The sequence below is a fragment of the Phasianus colchicus genome, chromosome 4 (assembly GCF_987193195.1).
Source record: "Phasianus colchicus chromosome 4, bPhaCol1.hap1.1, whole genome shotgun sequence".
Taxonomy (NCBI): Eukaryota; Metazoa; Chordata; class Aves; order Galliformes; family Phasianidae; genus Phasianus; species Phasianus colchicus.
In genome coordinates, this window is record NC_143439.1 from 60,031,049 (window position 1) to 60,048,285 (window position 17,237).

The 17,237-nt window shown below is 38.9% G+C and overlaps 1 protein-coding gene across 1 annotated transcript in view; it reads right to left on the reverse strand.

Moving 5' to 3' along the window:
* Nucleotides 1-16,951, reverse strand: part of STX18 (syntaxin 18) — a 53,338-nt gene extending 36,387 nt beyond the window's left edge. The window contains exon 1 of the mRNA XM_031588371.2: nucleotides 16,675-16,951. Within this exon, the coding sequence (XP_031444231.1) occupies nucleotides 16,675-16,836 (162 nt within the window). The 5' untranslated portion in view covers nucleotides 16,837-16,951. The remainder of the gene's footprint in view (nucleotides 1-16,674) is intronic.
* Nucleotides 16,952-17,237: the final 286 nt, after the last annotated feature.

A 17,237-nucleotide genomic window follows, 5' to 3' on the forward strand; every position in this document is an offset into this window, starting at 1 on the left:
ATGTTTTGGTTGAGAGATAAAAGTAAATTGGTTAAAATACATATTTGCAATAATTGGCCTTTACCATCACTGTTCAAAGCACTCCACTTACAGCACCACAGTGACTCCATTCAGATTTGTGTTTGCATGAGAGATTTTACTCATCCCCTTTCTCACAGGGGAAACTCATGCAGTATTATGTATTCCTGTTTAAATATATTTCATGATGAAAAAAGATTTCCAGTCTCATTTAATGCACGTGCAGTAATGAAAGGTTACTCTGAGTAGCCTTCTGAAATTCAGGATCCAGAATTTTACAGCACAATCCACAAGGATTTGCATGTGCAGGAGTCAGAAGTTAACTGTGGGACTTCAGCAGAAGTCATTGCAGAGCACACAAGCAGGTGGGGAATGTGGCACCAGCTGGGCAGGCTCCTCTCCACTGAAACTGGGGCCAAGTGGGAACTTCCCACAGTGGGTCCCCTGCTCTGCTTTCAGAGCATCTTCACTTTACATTCTGTGTTTTTTTGTGTCTTTGCTGTCTACACCAACACACCTATACACCAATGTTGTACAGGTTGACAGAGTACTCACCATGCTCAAATTTCTAACACTATCACATATCATTCCAATGGACAAGCTCTATTTTGTTTCCATGATCAAGGATTATGCATGGATTAATGTACCAAGCATCTGGGCTGCACAGAGAAGCTGATTATTGTTTACCTACAGAAGGAATAGATCAGGCAAATAAAAAGCTGGAAAGTAGCTATTTCTGAACACATCAGCTAACGGTACTTTGCTCCCTCCAGCCACACCGTTTTGTTTTTTTTTTTTTTTTTTTTTTAAACTGAATTGTCTTATAAAACAGCAACTAAAACAAACCATGGCAGCTTTTCAATCCCACAGCATGGGCCAGAATTGAAGCCAAGCTCAAGCTGGCCTGCAGCAGCACTGAGAACTGATGCAGCTTCCTTTGGGCCCATCCAACTGCCTCCTACACCAGTCAGCCAAAGCCCAGCAGCAACGTTTAAGCAACATCTCCTGTAGGCAGCATCAATGCCACACATAGCTACCAGAGCCACCCACCAGCTGAGTAAGGTACCACAAAACGTAGCATGACAAACCATCTCCAGAACCCTTCTTTTGGACACAACAAAATGCTCTTCCAATCATTTTTTTTTTTATCTACCTAGGATGTACCGACTGGTTTGGCCTGTGAAGAAATAGGGGTGGGAGGATGGGGGAGACTAATTTCTGCTAGAAAAACTTACAGTAGATGGTCACGTGGAAATTTTTCCAAAGAAAGTGCTTTCAGAATTAAGGAGCAGTAAACTTCAGCTGTAATTCAAAGAGAAATCAATGCTATTCGTTCACATGTGAATAATGCTGACAATTCCAATGCATATATTTTTTTAATGGCTTAAAAGTAGAAACTCGTGACATGAATTTTAGTTGTGAAGCAAGACACCTTTTCTCCCCTCTCAGCTATGAATCTTATTAAGATTCCTTAAATGTCCATTTCCTGTAATTTTAATAATTTCAGACTATAATTATTTATATGTTTATGATACCTTTGGGGTATCATTACAATTATTTTTTTTAAGAATTTATACTTAGAAAAATAAAATTAAGTAATAGCTTCTCTTAGGGAGAGACTGTCAGCCCTGCTCTGAATAAACAATCCCCTTTACAAGTAAGCTCATGATTTATATCCCCTGTAACCACAGAAATTTAGCTTGAGTTTATACAAAATAGAATAAAATAATCTAATGAAAATCAAAATACTGTTATTGCAAGTGAAAGTTAATATTCTGTTTTGTAGTGTTGTTTTTTGTGTTTTTGGTGGGTTTTTATTTGCTTTAATTCTGCTTTGTATGCAGCCGTAAGATTTTACTTGATGGGCTCCTTCTTACTCCTTAGTCATACTTAACCAATTTGAATATGGCATTCAGACATCTGTGCATTTTAGTTTTACTTGAGATGCACATCAAACAGTAAGATAAAAGTTAAAGACTTTTAGATGTAAGAAGCATTTTTAAATGATAAAGGCAATCGTGAGAAACTGCTAAGACGCTGCAAGACTGACAAGAACACAGCACAAAAGTTTTTGAGGCTTTTGATAGAACAAGATTGGGAATGGCAAAAAAGGAAAAAACACAAATTGAAACCACTTTTATACGTCAGCATCGCTAAAAATGATAGTGTACAGTATGTTAAAAACGCCAACTGACAGTGTTTACAATAGGTAAGAGTATTTACGAAGTTGAATAAAACAATAAGGAATGCAATTATGGAAAAATAATGATAAAGAATCTTAAGGTTAAATTCATTAAATATTGATAGCTCAGTTAAGTAAGTAGAAGTATGGAAAAGAACTGGCCAGGTTCACACAGGTATATTTCACCAAGGCAACAAATCCTAGCCCAAAACCCAGAAATGTTTTTTTACAGTGAAATAGATTGAAATCGTGCCAGTGGAAATGCCCAGATGTGCCACATAAATCTATCAAAAGCTGTGAAAACAGACAGTAGAATGAACCTTCTTCAAAAGAAATGCAACCTAACAGATCACTTCTCTTGTATCTAATACTATGAAAAACTGTTGATGCTGTTCTATTATCCATGTTATAAGTCTACCTCAACCTATCAATGGAAAATTATCAGACTATATGAGAAATCATTTCAGCCTTAGAATGTTAAGCTCCATAAACATAGATATTCTCTCATCTATTATACAACAAACTCATATATAACTGAAGAAAGAAAAAAATATGCAGCTTAAAAGATGGAAGTTTGTATAAAAAACAACAGCTTCATGAGCCACAGGGACAATTCTGAAGTCATCTGGACCCCTTTACATAGGGTTATTCACAGTGTAGGTTGGCTATCTGAAAACCAGCAAACCACTAGGATGTTACTTGATTAAAAATACAGCAGCATTACCCATAATTTAAAAATTGATTTAACTGTTAGAGTTTGTCCTCACTGCATGTGACAAAGAAGCAAGTTTCCAGAATGGCCTTACTCCTTGCCAGAGGGCCCTTTAAAGGAAGAGGTGAACAACTGAACATGAATGAGCAACAGTTAGATAAGTGTTGATTTTAAAGAGGGTTTTTTGTTTGTTTTTTTTTTTTAAATCAATAGATAAAATTATGCTATTCTCTGCCAAAACATAGGTGCATTCAAGACCCAGTCATCAATCTGACCAGACCACAAGCTGTAGCATTACTGGCTTGCTCCAAACACTTGCACCCGTACATCCCCCTGCAGAACCTCATTTTGAGCAAAACTGGCAGCTGGCTTTTAACTCACAGCCAGAAACTGAAACGTTACTCAGAGCAGCTTTAACTTTTATATTCAAGAAAACAAAGGTGATGCAAATGACACACTGCCAATATTTTAACAAGAGCTCCCTTCAAAGCTCTCTCTGTGTCTCAGACAAAGAATGTATGGGACTTTTCCTGGCAAAGTAACTTCCTCGTGTCCTGCACAGAGGAGTAAATGACAGGCTCTTACTGCCCCAGACCCCAGCCCTTCACACATGTGCACGCTCCAGGAAAAGCTTTGAATTCTCCCAGCTGCACACAACACCCAGTGGCTCTGAACTCACTAACACGTTCTTCTTACCAGCACCTCAGAAGCGTTCATAAATCTCTCTTTATTGAGCAATACCCCTTAGCAGCACTGACAGTAACACATTAAAACTACACACATTTAGGACCCAATCTGATGCCTGCTCTTGCAAAACCACTTTTATTTGTCACCTTGGAAGTGACTGGGGCAAACTGAGTAGCTATGTAACATGACACGCAAATATGCACCATCCCAACCCACGCTAACATGACAGATGCTGCCTCTGGCCCCCCCACTTTCCCCTCAATCCATAGAAGAGAATCAAGTTAGAGACTCAGCCAGACTCACTGCTTACAAAGGTATAAGAAAGTTTGTGCTATAAGGTAAAGGGGAAGGAAGAGACCGAATGATGTGAACATTGCAAGGCCATACACAAGCTAGTGAAGCACCTGATGATACCACAGCCCACTCCTGCTTCCTAGCGAGGTCACCTGTGTGCTGACAGCAACGGTACTGGATTATGAAAGTCTTATGTCTATCCCTACAAAGCCTTAACTCACAGGAACGAACTACTTAACATGGCTGGTAGTGTTTTCTACAGAGGGAGAAAACAAAACCAACCGAACAACAATAACCAAATGTACAAATAGGGAGACAAAACAGAAATTTGTTATTTAAAATTTTGCTTTACATTTACAATATTACCTTATCAGAATATATAGTTGCCTGGATGAGAGGTGATATCTTACAAAAACAACCACCACCACCAGCAGAGGACCTTCCCCATGCTAATAAAACAGAGACAAAATAGATTCATAACATGCTATTTCTTAGGCTTTCTGTAACATTTCATTAAATCAGCTGTTTCTTGAGTGTTACTAGGGAAGGCAATTAAACATCACAACATTCTTGCATGAAGATTATTGTTCATTGGAACATTACGGCTTATTCCCTAAGAACTAACTTGAAGTCATTGCAAACAGCATCCCTGGAAAATTAACGGCAACTGCTACACAAGATATTGATTAAGACTCATTAAGTTAAACTACTCATTAAGTTAAACTAAATGTATCAGTTGGCCTTCACTTGCCAAGAAATGCCATCCCAACAAAAGCATAGCCCAAATGGAAGTTAAAGACACTGCATTTATTGTTCTCACTGCTGCCACTAAACAGCTACCAGACACAAAGCAAACACGGCTGTAGCAAAGAGTTTGGCTGTGGTCGACTTCTGCACAGCTCAACAACTTCCTCTACAAACTAGACACACCTTCATCGCAAAGACAGCTCTCCAACCAAAGGCAGTATGTATAACACAATCACATAGGGAATCACAAAATCACATTGGTAATGTCCTCACAGAAGTCAGCAAGCTCAGCAGCGCACTTCTCAATGACAAGTATGCTACAGGGTGGGCTGCACGGTTTGTGGGGTAATATCGAGATGCCTGACCTCTGACTTGGCAATCAAAAGGATAACCTATGTGAGCTGGTACAACTGTGTATATATTATTTAGCACTAGCTGAATCGAGAGACTGAGACCTAACAGAAATTAATAAAATAGCCCAAAGCATATTTTCATCATTGTTTTTTTTTTTACCAGCGCCAATAGCTGGGCACGATCACAGCCTGGTAAATTGGGATTCAATTTTCTTAGAGAACAAAAAACAACGAAGTTGCATTTGTGTCTTTAATCTGGACATTAAATATATTGAGTGAGCACAGAGTTTTAATTCTGAAAAGTTGTTCATATTCTTTCATAATCTCACTGTAGCAACATTAAAGACTAAGGAGATGGTTAACCCCGATTTTCACTACATTTTAAGTTATCTACCCAGTAAACTCTTAGGACTAATTTTATAAAGTTCACTGGAATAAAAATGTAGCCATAAACACCAGGTCAAGAAGTTAAATAAATAAATAATCATAGTCTAGCAACTAGACAGCAAAATAAATCTTTTAAAAACTATCAAGTGAAGCTAGAAATAAAATGAGATATAAATTCAAGTTTTAGACTGTGGTCAATTGAGGTCTAGACAAAACCCTATGTTTGTTCACTGCCTAGTCTCCAGTCTGCTCCAACTTTGAAAAGGTAATTGAACTCAGTCTGTAATTACTGGATTAGATACAGATGGGCTCTGTACATTTCAGGGGAGGAAAGAACTGTTTTGATTCATTTTATGATTGCCTGTAAGGTCAAACTTTTCAAAATGTACTTTCATCTGCTAAATGGTTTCTCAAAGTCCCAGGGGGACATCTTCAATAACTGATGTTTTAAGCAATTTGGGTCTATCAGATCCAGTCTTTGAATATAATACACCGTCCATTTTCTAGAATTATAAATGTGCATGTAGGTTAATTGCTACAGCTCTCACATATCTCCAGAACTGAACTTTCTCGAAATACTGCAAGTTATACCTAATAGTTGTTATGTATAAATATTCATATATTTATTTCTTTTTTTAGAGTAAAGGACATCTTTAAAGCAGGAATAAGTAACGCAAATTAGAAATGTCCTTATTGACAAGTCCTTCCCATTTGTCAGAAGTTTCTGAGAACACTCTCTTAGAAACCAATTCAATAAGCCATGAATAGCCACAGTGAATTCAGTTCACTTGTTACAAACAAAAAAATCAAAGCGTGTACCTGACTGAAGAGTCTAAAAGCACTTCAGAAGACTTCTTTTAGTACTATCTTATAAGCATTAAACTTTGATTTTTTTTTTTTTTTTTTTCCAAAATCTTTCAATTACATTGACTGCAACTCTGCAACATATTTCAATACAAGCAGGTTTTCATCCCACATCTACCCCTACCTCTTTAAATGCCTTGCTTAGTTAAAAGTTCAAAAGCCCTGCAAGGGATACAAAGCTCTGCTCCCAGTTAAGGGCTCTGGGAGCTACTGTAACAGCAATTTAAAGCAGAACACACAACATGCAATTAGAAGGCAATACAGTCATTCAGTTCAGAGCCACAAAAGACAGAGGAAATGTTTGGAATAATAACAATAAGCAAACAACTTCACTATTCAAAATGTTGAGTTTCAGTTTATTTACATTACAACAATCTTCTTGCTTTTAAAATTCTAGTAAGAAAGTATTATTTGTTACTAATTTAAAAACAAATTTATGTCGTAACACTGTTACGCTGGGAACATCCTTGGTCAAACATATCTTTGCAGGATCAGACACCCATAGTGTTGTTCTTTCAGAGAATTTGCATTATCCTCAGTATCATCACTTATACAACACATACGCTAAGGCAATCTCTGTTTATCAACAGGTGTGCTATTTCACAACATTTCCATGATGAACATTTTATTCATTTTATTTCAAAGCCTTCCACATAAGGGACAAATCCTGATGCCAGACCCAACCACCACAAGAACCCCGGAAGAAAGATGCTCCATAACATAAGAATAGCTCTCAGGATGCCTCCTTGGACAGCAGCTTCTTTTAATACTGACCTTTACAAAAACATCACTTAGAATAACAGTCACTTAGATAGAGCGTCATTGTAGAAGCAAATCAAGAATCAAAATTTTACTTCAAAGATTGTTTCTTGTTAGTGTCAAAGACAAGTATGTAAATGAGTATTACTCAAAAGATAAAATTAACGTAGTATTTGGATTATCTTTCTTCCCATACCTCCAATGGATGCATCTGAATTTGTTTCTTTAAAATTGGAATAATATTCAGAATAGAATTTCCATGGTGCTTAATTCAATAGATTCTTATGTTAAGAGCCCCATAGAAAGGGCTTCTTGTCATTCACTCTAAGCAAAAAAAAATTGTCATGCTTTAATTTCCCCTGCAAATAAAATTATGCCATATATTTCAAGTATATTGAGTGAACCCACAAACCACTCCTAAAACTACTGTAAATTTCAGGACAGGGACAATGAATTGTGATGCATTGTATGGTAAAATGGTGAAGTCACAGCCAGACCACAGAACTGTGCTATCTATATGATATGCCACAGAGAAAAATAAATATAGAACTCGGTCACGCTTTAGACAAACCAATTAACTCCTGGATTTTTTCCATTTTTCCTTTCCTTCACATTATGATTCCTTCTCAGATGTATTTTTCCTTATCGTCTATAGGTGTCTCTACTGCATTTTATGTTTTTGAATATGGTATATCTGAGTTCTTGTAGGCATTTCCCACCTACATTACAATAGATTCAATCTAAGAATCTCTGGAACTGGAAATAACATCATTAATTGAAACGAAGTATATACTTACAATAACCTAGTCTCACTCACTTTGTGACATATTATCACTGTGTACTAAAGTGACTGAAAAAATGTACAGAACAAGGAAAGGAGACATTCAGCTCCTAAGTTGGTATGCAGGCTGCAGTATTATTTCATCAATTAATATCTCACTTGGATTAATGCATTCTTCATTGTTAATGAAAATAAAACCACATTGAACCACCTTTGTACGTTCACATACACTCTGAAATTTGTGATGAAGTAGTCAAAAAAAAAATCATCATGAAGAAGACCTAATTTGCTTTGCAGTAAGCAACACCTCTGGTAGGTAACTACATTATGCACCCTGTGGAGTCTAACACAGCTATTTTAATTTAGGAAAAACTTAAGCACATTGTTTCCTGTAATTTCTTTCATTATGATAAAAATAAAGACAGAACATTCAAACATGTTCACAGTCTAAGGTCAGACTGATCAGAGTCATAGGTCACTGGAGGAGAAGTAGCCTGAGATTTGGGAAACCCAGTATCCAATTCTTTGCTTTGGAAAGAAGCAATGTCCCACATGTAAAAAGGAATTCCTGAGCTACCCCTCTGTATTAACTCCTGCATTACCTGTTGAGTACCATTTGGATTTTACAATACTTGCACTTGACTTCCCATGGTGCAGGATCAACTAAATCAAAGGGCAGCTGAATCATATCATAAGTACACGCTTTCTCCAGCACTGTATCTCAGTTTTGGTTCTCTGTAAAATCCACAATCAGACTTACTTCAGATTTTCCAAACTTAAAATCATTTTTGTAGCTCTTTTCTATTAAAAAGAATAAAACAACTGGTTTTGAAAAAGACTGACTGACGAGAGAACTAGACACAATATATTGCCATTTTAAGAGCGCTATACTTTTTTAGTTATTTATTCCCTCCATATTTCATTAAACTTTTCTCTCTTAAAAGCTTAAATTTCTTCACTTTGCTGTCATTTTAAGTGCAGCATTTACTATGAGCCAAACAGACCCAATTATGTCCTACAATACCCACAACCAGAATCAACAAGTGCCCTGCTCACACATGCAAGGGTAATGTCTGGCCAAAAGATCTTTCCATACGTGTAATTTATTTTTTTTAAAAACAGAGTTGAATGAACTCTCCTTCAATCTAAGCCTAGGTAAAACTCTCTCTTTAGACAACACAACAGAAACTGCAGTGTGCATCACAATCCAGCTGAACTGACCTAAAGAAAATTATATATATCAAAGACAACTGAAAAAAAGGGAATTTTAAATTAATCAAAAATTAGTAGCTGTCACTTGAAAATGGGTATAAAACAAAGTTCTAAATGAAGAATATCCCAAGAACATGCACATCTGTTTAATATTACAAGCCAACTGTCAACATCCTAAGTGAAGTTTTAATTTAATATTTTTTCTTTCTTGATGTTTTACCTTTAGTGAATGCCTCATGAGAGTATCAGCTTTCTATAAGAAACTGTTAAATATAAAGAAATGTTATTGTAGCATGTTTGTAAAATCATAGTTCGAGAACTTTTTATTTTTCTAAAGCCTGACCACAACTTAATTATCTGCAGGACATTCCAAGCTCACAATTGCAAGCTCCAGTTCCCAAGCAATTTTAAACAATATCTACTGTACAGGACACACAGTATTGCTAACACTGCTACGTGGTAATGTTTCCAAAAGTCAGCATTAGAGCCTTTAGACACGGTTTTATTTTCAATAAATATTTGTTTCTCCACTTATCATTAAATGGTTTTCATCACCATTATGTTTGCCTTTCACGTGTCTGTTTGCTATCATCATTTACTTTTAATATGAGTGAACTAGTTATGAAGACAGATCTCATGTACAGCATGTCTTACATATAAAAGTGTTCTAAGACTAAGCAATTTTTTTGTTTGTTTGTTTGTATGCATTGTGCTCTTTCCTGAAAAAGGGGGGAAAAAGAAGGAAAAAAAGGCTGAAATGGAATTAAAGGAGATAGGGGAGAACAGGGGGGAGACCATCAGTTCAGCCAAAAACTCTTAAAGAAATTACAGCTTTCTTTTCAGAAAGAGAAATACCAAAAAGCCCAGCAAATTGAAATTGTTTTCCTTTGTAAGGACATCCAAACCACCTGAAAATAGGCAAGAAAAAAAAAAAAAAGAAATCCAATACAACTGTGTCTATATTTTACTCATGTCAATCCGAAAAAATAGCAGATGATACCACACTTTCCATCCAGAACATGATTTTCCTGACCAAAATACGAATTACTGACAGACTTCCTTCTTCCTGCTGCCAGAACCCACTTTCCTCTTCTCCAGGCACTACTGGCTCCAGAGTCCATGCAGTTCTCTGGGCTGTCACAAAAACAGGGTTCTCTTCAAAGTTCCTCTTCTTCACACCAGACCTCCAGTGTGCATTTCATTCCAAAAATCCCCTAAGTGTTCAGCAGCAAGGCTATTTCCCATCTTCTCAATTAAAATAAATTGCTATATCCCATATGTGCTAAATGTTTGAGGACTTCATTTTTTTTTTCCTCAGAACAAGGTTTTTCCATTAAAATAATAATGAAAAAAAAATAATAATGACCATATCATAAAAATCTACTTAGAATATTACTCAGTATTAGAAATCCAGTAAATGTAGTGAGATTTCATTTTTAACAAGTCCGTCCTCTTATCTTCAGCCTCAGACCAACAGGACACTCAGGAGTCCTTCTTTGTCCTCACAGAACTTCTGCTGATGTTCACCTGAAACCTGTTTCTCACTTTCCACTTTGGAGAAGTGGGAAACAGCTCCAGCTTGTACTATAGGAATTTATCTTACCAATTCTGAATGAATATTTAAGTCTACGTTAAAAGTTTAAAAGTCAGCAACAACAAATATATATATATATATGCACAAATATACATAGACACACATGCACACACACATATATAATATATGCATATATCCCCTTGGAAGTGTCAAGCTAGCAGTCTATTGAAAGTGGAAGTGATGCAGAAAAGCAAAGATGGGAATAGATTTGGATTACACTCACAGAACCATAGAATCATTGAGGTCAGACAAGACGTCTAAGATCATCTGGTCCAATCATCCATCTACCAGCAATATCACCCACTAAACCATGGATGTAGCTAAGTACTACATCTAACCTTTGCTTGAATGCCTCGAGGCACAGCGAGCCCACCACCTCCCTGGGCTGCCTGTGCCAATGCCTCACCACTCTTCTCAGAAGAAATTCTTCCTAATATCCAACATGAACATGTTTAACTTCAAATGGGTTTTGTTTGTCTCACACGCTGGACAACACCTACAGAAATGGAATATTTTTACATTTCAGCAGATGCAGCACATTTCTTTGCTCTCTGTGCAAAGTGAGAAGGGTTTGAGTCAGAGAAAGGATAAAGACAAGCACATGCCTCAAGGCTGGCATTCAGTTACTAAAAATTGTCATTTTTGGCAAACAAAAAGCTTTGCCATGCCACCCCAAAGTCAGGAAGTTTATGTTTTCAATAAAGTATTCATAATTTTAAAATGCTAAACAGTTTCACTAAATTCAAATATTTTTGACATTAAAGAACATTTTCCCCAAACCTACAGCCAACAGGTTGTATCTTCAGTTTTCACCCTTTAATTGCTTTCACTGGTACTATTACACCAAGGTTTAATATTTGCAGGCTTGATAAATACTCAAATATAGTGGTCTGACATTTCAAAGACAGAGCATGTAATTTCATATTGTCAATTTTATTGACAAATACGCCCTTTTGTCTCTGATGCAACACAAAAACTTGATTCCTTTGTCATAAAAAAAAAAAAACCACACAAGGAATCAGCTCAACATTACAGCAGTAAATAATCTCATTAACCAATACTAGCAAAAAACAAGAGCCTCAGTACACCTAGGTGAAGGCAATGATTAGTTGTTAATTTGCTTGAAGCTGCAAACTCTATACTTTGAAATATCCATTCCCTAAGAGAGTTTAAACTTTTTTTTTTTGGTTGATTTCACCAGTGTGAAGCATGATATTCTAAGTCATCTCCCTCATTTATGACTACTACAACACACCTGAGAGCTCAAAGCAATCACTATCTAGGATGGCTCAGAAATTCTGTTTGCTAATCATCATAGTGGAAGAAGCTGCTTAATCCAATTCTGTTTTCTTGAAGCTAACAGAATTAGTGCCCCTCAAGTTGAAGGAAAAAGAAGTATCCCTCTCTGTGCAATGTTAGAAGCATACAGTATGCACAGAGAAGAGAAGTGCAGGATGTTGTGAAAAGTCTCATATGTTTGGACCAGGCTCTGAGCAGCCTGATGGAGCTGTAGGTGCCCCTGTTCTTTGCAGGGAAGTTGGACTACATGACCTTTAAACGTCTCTTCCAACTCAAATGATTCTATGATTCTAAGTTCTTCTCTGGGCTACAATCCCCCAGATCTGTCCTGTTTTGAACGGGGAGAGAATCAAAATCTGAAAGTTACTTAATTCTAGAGAAATGAACTTTATTTTGGCCTCACTGCTGATGTCTGGAAAAATAAATCTCAGCAGTTACATCACTAGCAAACCACTCCGGTACTATTTCTTTGCTTATATGTAAGTTCATTTCTGTCACAAACAAGATTATAGGCTTAAAATATATAAATAAAGAGATTAAAGTTTCTAGCAATTTCGATGTACCTAAATAGTGAAAACAGTGACCTGTTCTTTCTTGAAGAAATTTGATTAAGAACTCACAGACAGTAAGCTGATGCACAACTGCAAGTTCCATTCTTGCTGTTTCATCTTCCTTTTTCTAATCTAATTTAGTTATATTCTGACATCCTCTGTATCAGTTTCCATTTTTCATTCCTTTCTTTGCATCCCTGTTGCTATCCTTTCAGAGCTGACTGTCCCTTCTCCCAGCTGTACCAGCCTGCTTTCCTCCCGCTCAGCCTCCTGACGACCCTGTCGTCATCCCATTGCATCACTCCAGCTTTTCCCATGACAGAGCACCTGCCACTCTGCCTCAGTCACACAAATGTACTCTGTATTTGAGATATGAAGGAAGCCACATGTATTAAACCTCAGGTTTCTTCCAATTCCATGTGTACAACAATCTTCCATTAGTTCTTTCCCTATTTTTCAGCAAGGTAACAACAGCTCACAGCAGACATCAACTTAATGGAAGACCACCATAAGCTGCAAAGAGTTCATCGTAACCATCTACATTGAATAACTCCTCCAACAGCTGTAAGCCAGGAAAGAACTTCCAACAGCCAAATGGGCCCTGGAAGGAGGCGAGGAAAGGACAAGGAGAGGGGACCCTCCGCCCCCAAACCCACCCTGCAGCCCTGGAGGACTCTGCAGCACCACGTGATGCCCAGATAACCAAAACAACCTCAGTGGGCAGCTATGGAAGCTGTTTCCCAAGCCAGCTTTCAAACCAGCTGCTCAGCCTACGTTCAGAAATAATTCCCATGCAGTTAAGAATGTGCTGAAAAGCAAACAAACAAAGGAAAGGGAGGACAACAGACATTTGTACAGACATTTCAGATCTTCTCAAAACACAAGAGTTCACAGCTCCTCCCTCAGGGCCAACCTATAACCTCACCACTGTTACTGATGGAAGTTTTAGTAAAACCAGAAGCATCACATGGGGAACATTAGCGATTTGGCTTTTAATCTCATTGCATTAAACAAGGCTAGCATTTTGTCTCCAAAAATCTTTTTAAAATCCTTCCCCTGCTGTTCCCTTAACCTGCTTTTTAAGTCTCTACCCCCCTAATTTAAATTATCAACTTTGCCTTCCATCTCTTAGCCTGAGCTGTTTTCTAACAAGGATGAAGGAAATGAGAGGCAAAAAAACAATTTGCAGAGAGGAAGAGATAAATCTGAAATAATATAGTGGAGTACGCTGTACCTTCCCATTTGAAAATGTATAATTTAGAATTCTGTTTTCTGCCTAGAAAATAGGAAAGGGAATCCCAGGTGCATGCAAATGACTGCAACATGCAGCCCCCAGTGAACTCAGAGGGGAGAAGCAAGTGTTCAGCACAGTACGAGGGAGACGTCAGCACGAGTTCCAATGACCTCAGCTGTGGGCCCAATTTATTAGAATTTACCTCTCATTAAGAGCTAAAAAGTGAGCTGAAATATCACTTGCTGTCCAAAATTTGGCACAGTCATTAATTTCTAATAAGGACTGTAATTGGCTGTACCGTAAGCAATATATATTTCCCTGGCATCCAAATATTCTCTCATGGGAGTTACTCTTATGTAGTGCTTAGAGCCAGAATGACTGTATAAACTAACCTGAATAAAGCAGGTTGGAGTTTTTCAGTCTGCTTCAGTATAAAACAGAAGAAATTAAAGCATTCAGTTTTAACCAGTTGTGGCTATTTCCCTCCTAGTGCTGTTAGAGTCAGCCACTCAGCTACATGTGGAGCAATTCACTCATGCAGACTGACTCACCAGTTGTGTTCTGCCACACACTTTAATGTTAGTTCTCAGATACATATCATAGAGATTATGTCTCATTCAGGGCTACTCTAAACCTGGCAAATGCATGTCCTATCCCATAAAAAAGTTAATACAGCAAGCAAGTTATTTTATTTTTAAACTGACATTTTCAACAAGAAAAAAGAAAAGGAATACTTTATAAAGTAATTAACTGGAAATTAGCAGGTGGTCTTAAAAAAAATGCAGTATTGTTGGATTATTAAAGATGTTTATGTAACTGAAAAAAGTTTGAGTGCTAATATTGACATTCTGGTTTCTCTGGCAAGAGAACAAAGAAGGCCTAATTTTCACTTGACCGTCTCTTTTTTCCACATGTAAAGGCAAATCAAACAGTGCTACAGCTAGAGCAGTCTGTGCATTAGTTGCTCTCAGGCTGGTAGGCATCATATTTTTCTCCTCCACTTGTAGTATTTTGAATATTTCTTGGTCTTAAAACTCAGATGTAATTCACTATGTTCTGAAACCACTAACTTGAACATGGGGATTTTTCCTTCTCATTACAGAGGATGAAACAGAGCAACCAAACATATTCTTGATGTGAATATGGGCCTAATATACCAACTAAAAAATAAAATAAAATAAATAAAAAAGAATTGATCATTCTATAGAATACATACAAAGAAGTTATATGAAGAACAGATGTTGTATCCCCATGAATCTGGCATTCCTATGTGTTCAACAGCTTCAATCACAGACATTCGATCATTCTGAAAGTTTGCATTTAAAGGCTCAGAAACAATTAACCTTTCAAATTTTCCCTTCTCAAGGACATGCTTTCAGATATGTCTGGAATTGCTTTTGAAGAATTTAAGTTATAACACTTAATTTTTTAGTCTATTTGCAAGAACATTAAAAAAGCAGATAATTTTCCTAGCAAAACAAAACAAAAAAAAGTAATAATTTATGGTTGGAATCAAGCCCATTGTGAGATTCTGCTTCGCCACTGATTTTATTTCTCTTAATAAGCTGTATCAACCCTAATTCCATTCTGTAATGCTTACTGAACAGTCAGCAGTGATTAAATATTCTCATCCCTACAGTATTTTCAAATAATATATTTGACAGATGATCTTCCTAATAGCTTGTACTTGCCATAAAAAGTAAAGGAGAAGGCTTAAATAGTAAGATTTCCTAAGACAGAAAGACATTCAAGTGCCAGATACCTTCCAAAACTGATAATGACATAAAAATACCCAAACCAGTCAGTTTAAGGCTAAGGTAAAGCTGAGAACAAGTGTCACATAAACTGGGCCTATGCAATATCTGTAATGGTATCAAATCAGATACCAAAACCAAGTTATCATGTAAATCTGTAAAAGTGAGATTTCATATCCGCACATACTGAATTTAAAATAGTTATGTCAAAGTAAAGGTCCAAGGACCAAAAAAAAAAAAAGCTTTTGTTCTCATTGACCAAAAAGCACTAATACACACACAGTAAATTTTAACAGCATTCTATAAATGTGAAACATTGGAAAGTCCATCACTGCATCATTGCCTTCTTGAGGGCCAAATGTTCCCTGTCATCCTTTGCTCAGCCCTATGCTGGCACTTGTGTTCTGAAGTTGTCTCCTTGTTGAGCAGGCTGTTTCTCCCAGCTTTTCTAAATGACAGAATGGCTTAGGTCGAAAGAGACCTTAAAGATCACCCAGCCCCAGTCCTCCTGCCATGGGCAGGGCTTACACCCACTGGATCAGGCTGCCTAGGGCCCAGCCAACCTGGCCTTGAACACCTCCAATGTGTGTCCCAGTGCCTGATTAAGGGCATTACTCAAACCATGCTCAGACACCACTTTCCCCCCCACGCATTTTGATCAGTATGGAGGCAAAGAATCTGCAACAAGTTTACGATCATACTCAGTAATATTATTAACGCTGGTCAGCCTCCAGCTCAGCAATTCCTTAGCTTTTCAGCGCTTCTCTCTCTCCAAGCGTATACCAGATATCTGGGTTGGAGATTCATGATCTTTGAGGTCCCTTCCAACCCTGGCCATTCTGTGATTACCCGCAGTTCATACGGACCCAGCACTGACAGCCATACCGTGCGACACAATAAACAAGCGAGCAATAAGGAACGACCCGGCGCTACAAAGACTCGCCCACTCGTTCCGCAGGCGACCCACGCGGCAGCCCGCAGCAGCGCTCGGCGGCACCGAGCCGGCGGGAGGGAACGCGGCCAGGGGAGCCCGGAGCCCCAGCCCGGTGTAACGGAGGCTCGGTGGGGGGTGGGGCTGGGAGCCCTTCGGCCGCCACATCAGCGCCGGCTCCCGGCCCACATCCGCCCGTGGACGGCGCTGCCCCGGGGCGCTCTGCGGCACTTCAGGAGCCACCCGCTCGCCCCGGCTCCCCGGGGAGGGCTGCCGGCTGCCCGCTGCCCGCCGCCGCCCGCTGCCCGCACTCACCACCTCCCGTGCCCGCCCGGTGAAGTCGCTCCTGGAGCGGGCAGCGCTGCGCTTGAGCAGCTCATCCCGGGCGCTGTCACCGGCCGCCACCCCCAACGCCTTGTTACGGGTCTTCACCGTCTTCACGCTGGCTTTGAAGAGCAGCGTGATGTCCACCGCCATGGCGGCCGGCCCGGCCCCGGCACCCGGTGCGTCCGCGCAGTGCCTTCCCCGAGCAACGCGGCCCCGCGCAGCGCGTTCCGTTCTGCCGGCGGCAGCGGGGCGTGCGATGGGAAGGGAGCGTCGGGGCGCTGCCGCCTCCCATCGCAGAGTGAAAGCTTGCAAAATAAAACGTATATTCCGGAGAAACTCTGGCGTCTGGATCACCGAGCTCTGGCGTCGCGGCAGGTGTCACCAGGTGGTGCTGTTAGACAGAGTCATCCAAGCTGTCAGCCTGGGAATTCGGACTCGGAAAGAAGGGTTAATTAGGGTTGATTAATGGGTTTCAGCAGATTTGCACCAGGGGGTGCTGCTGTGAGATTTCCAGAGGAGATGGCCATACTTGTATTAATATATCGATTATT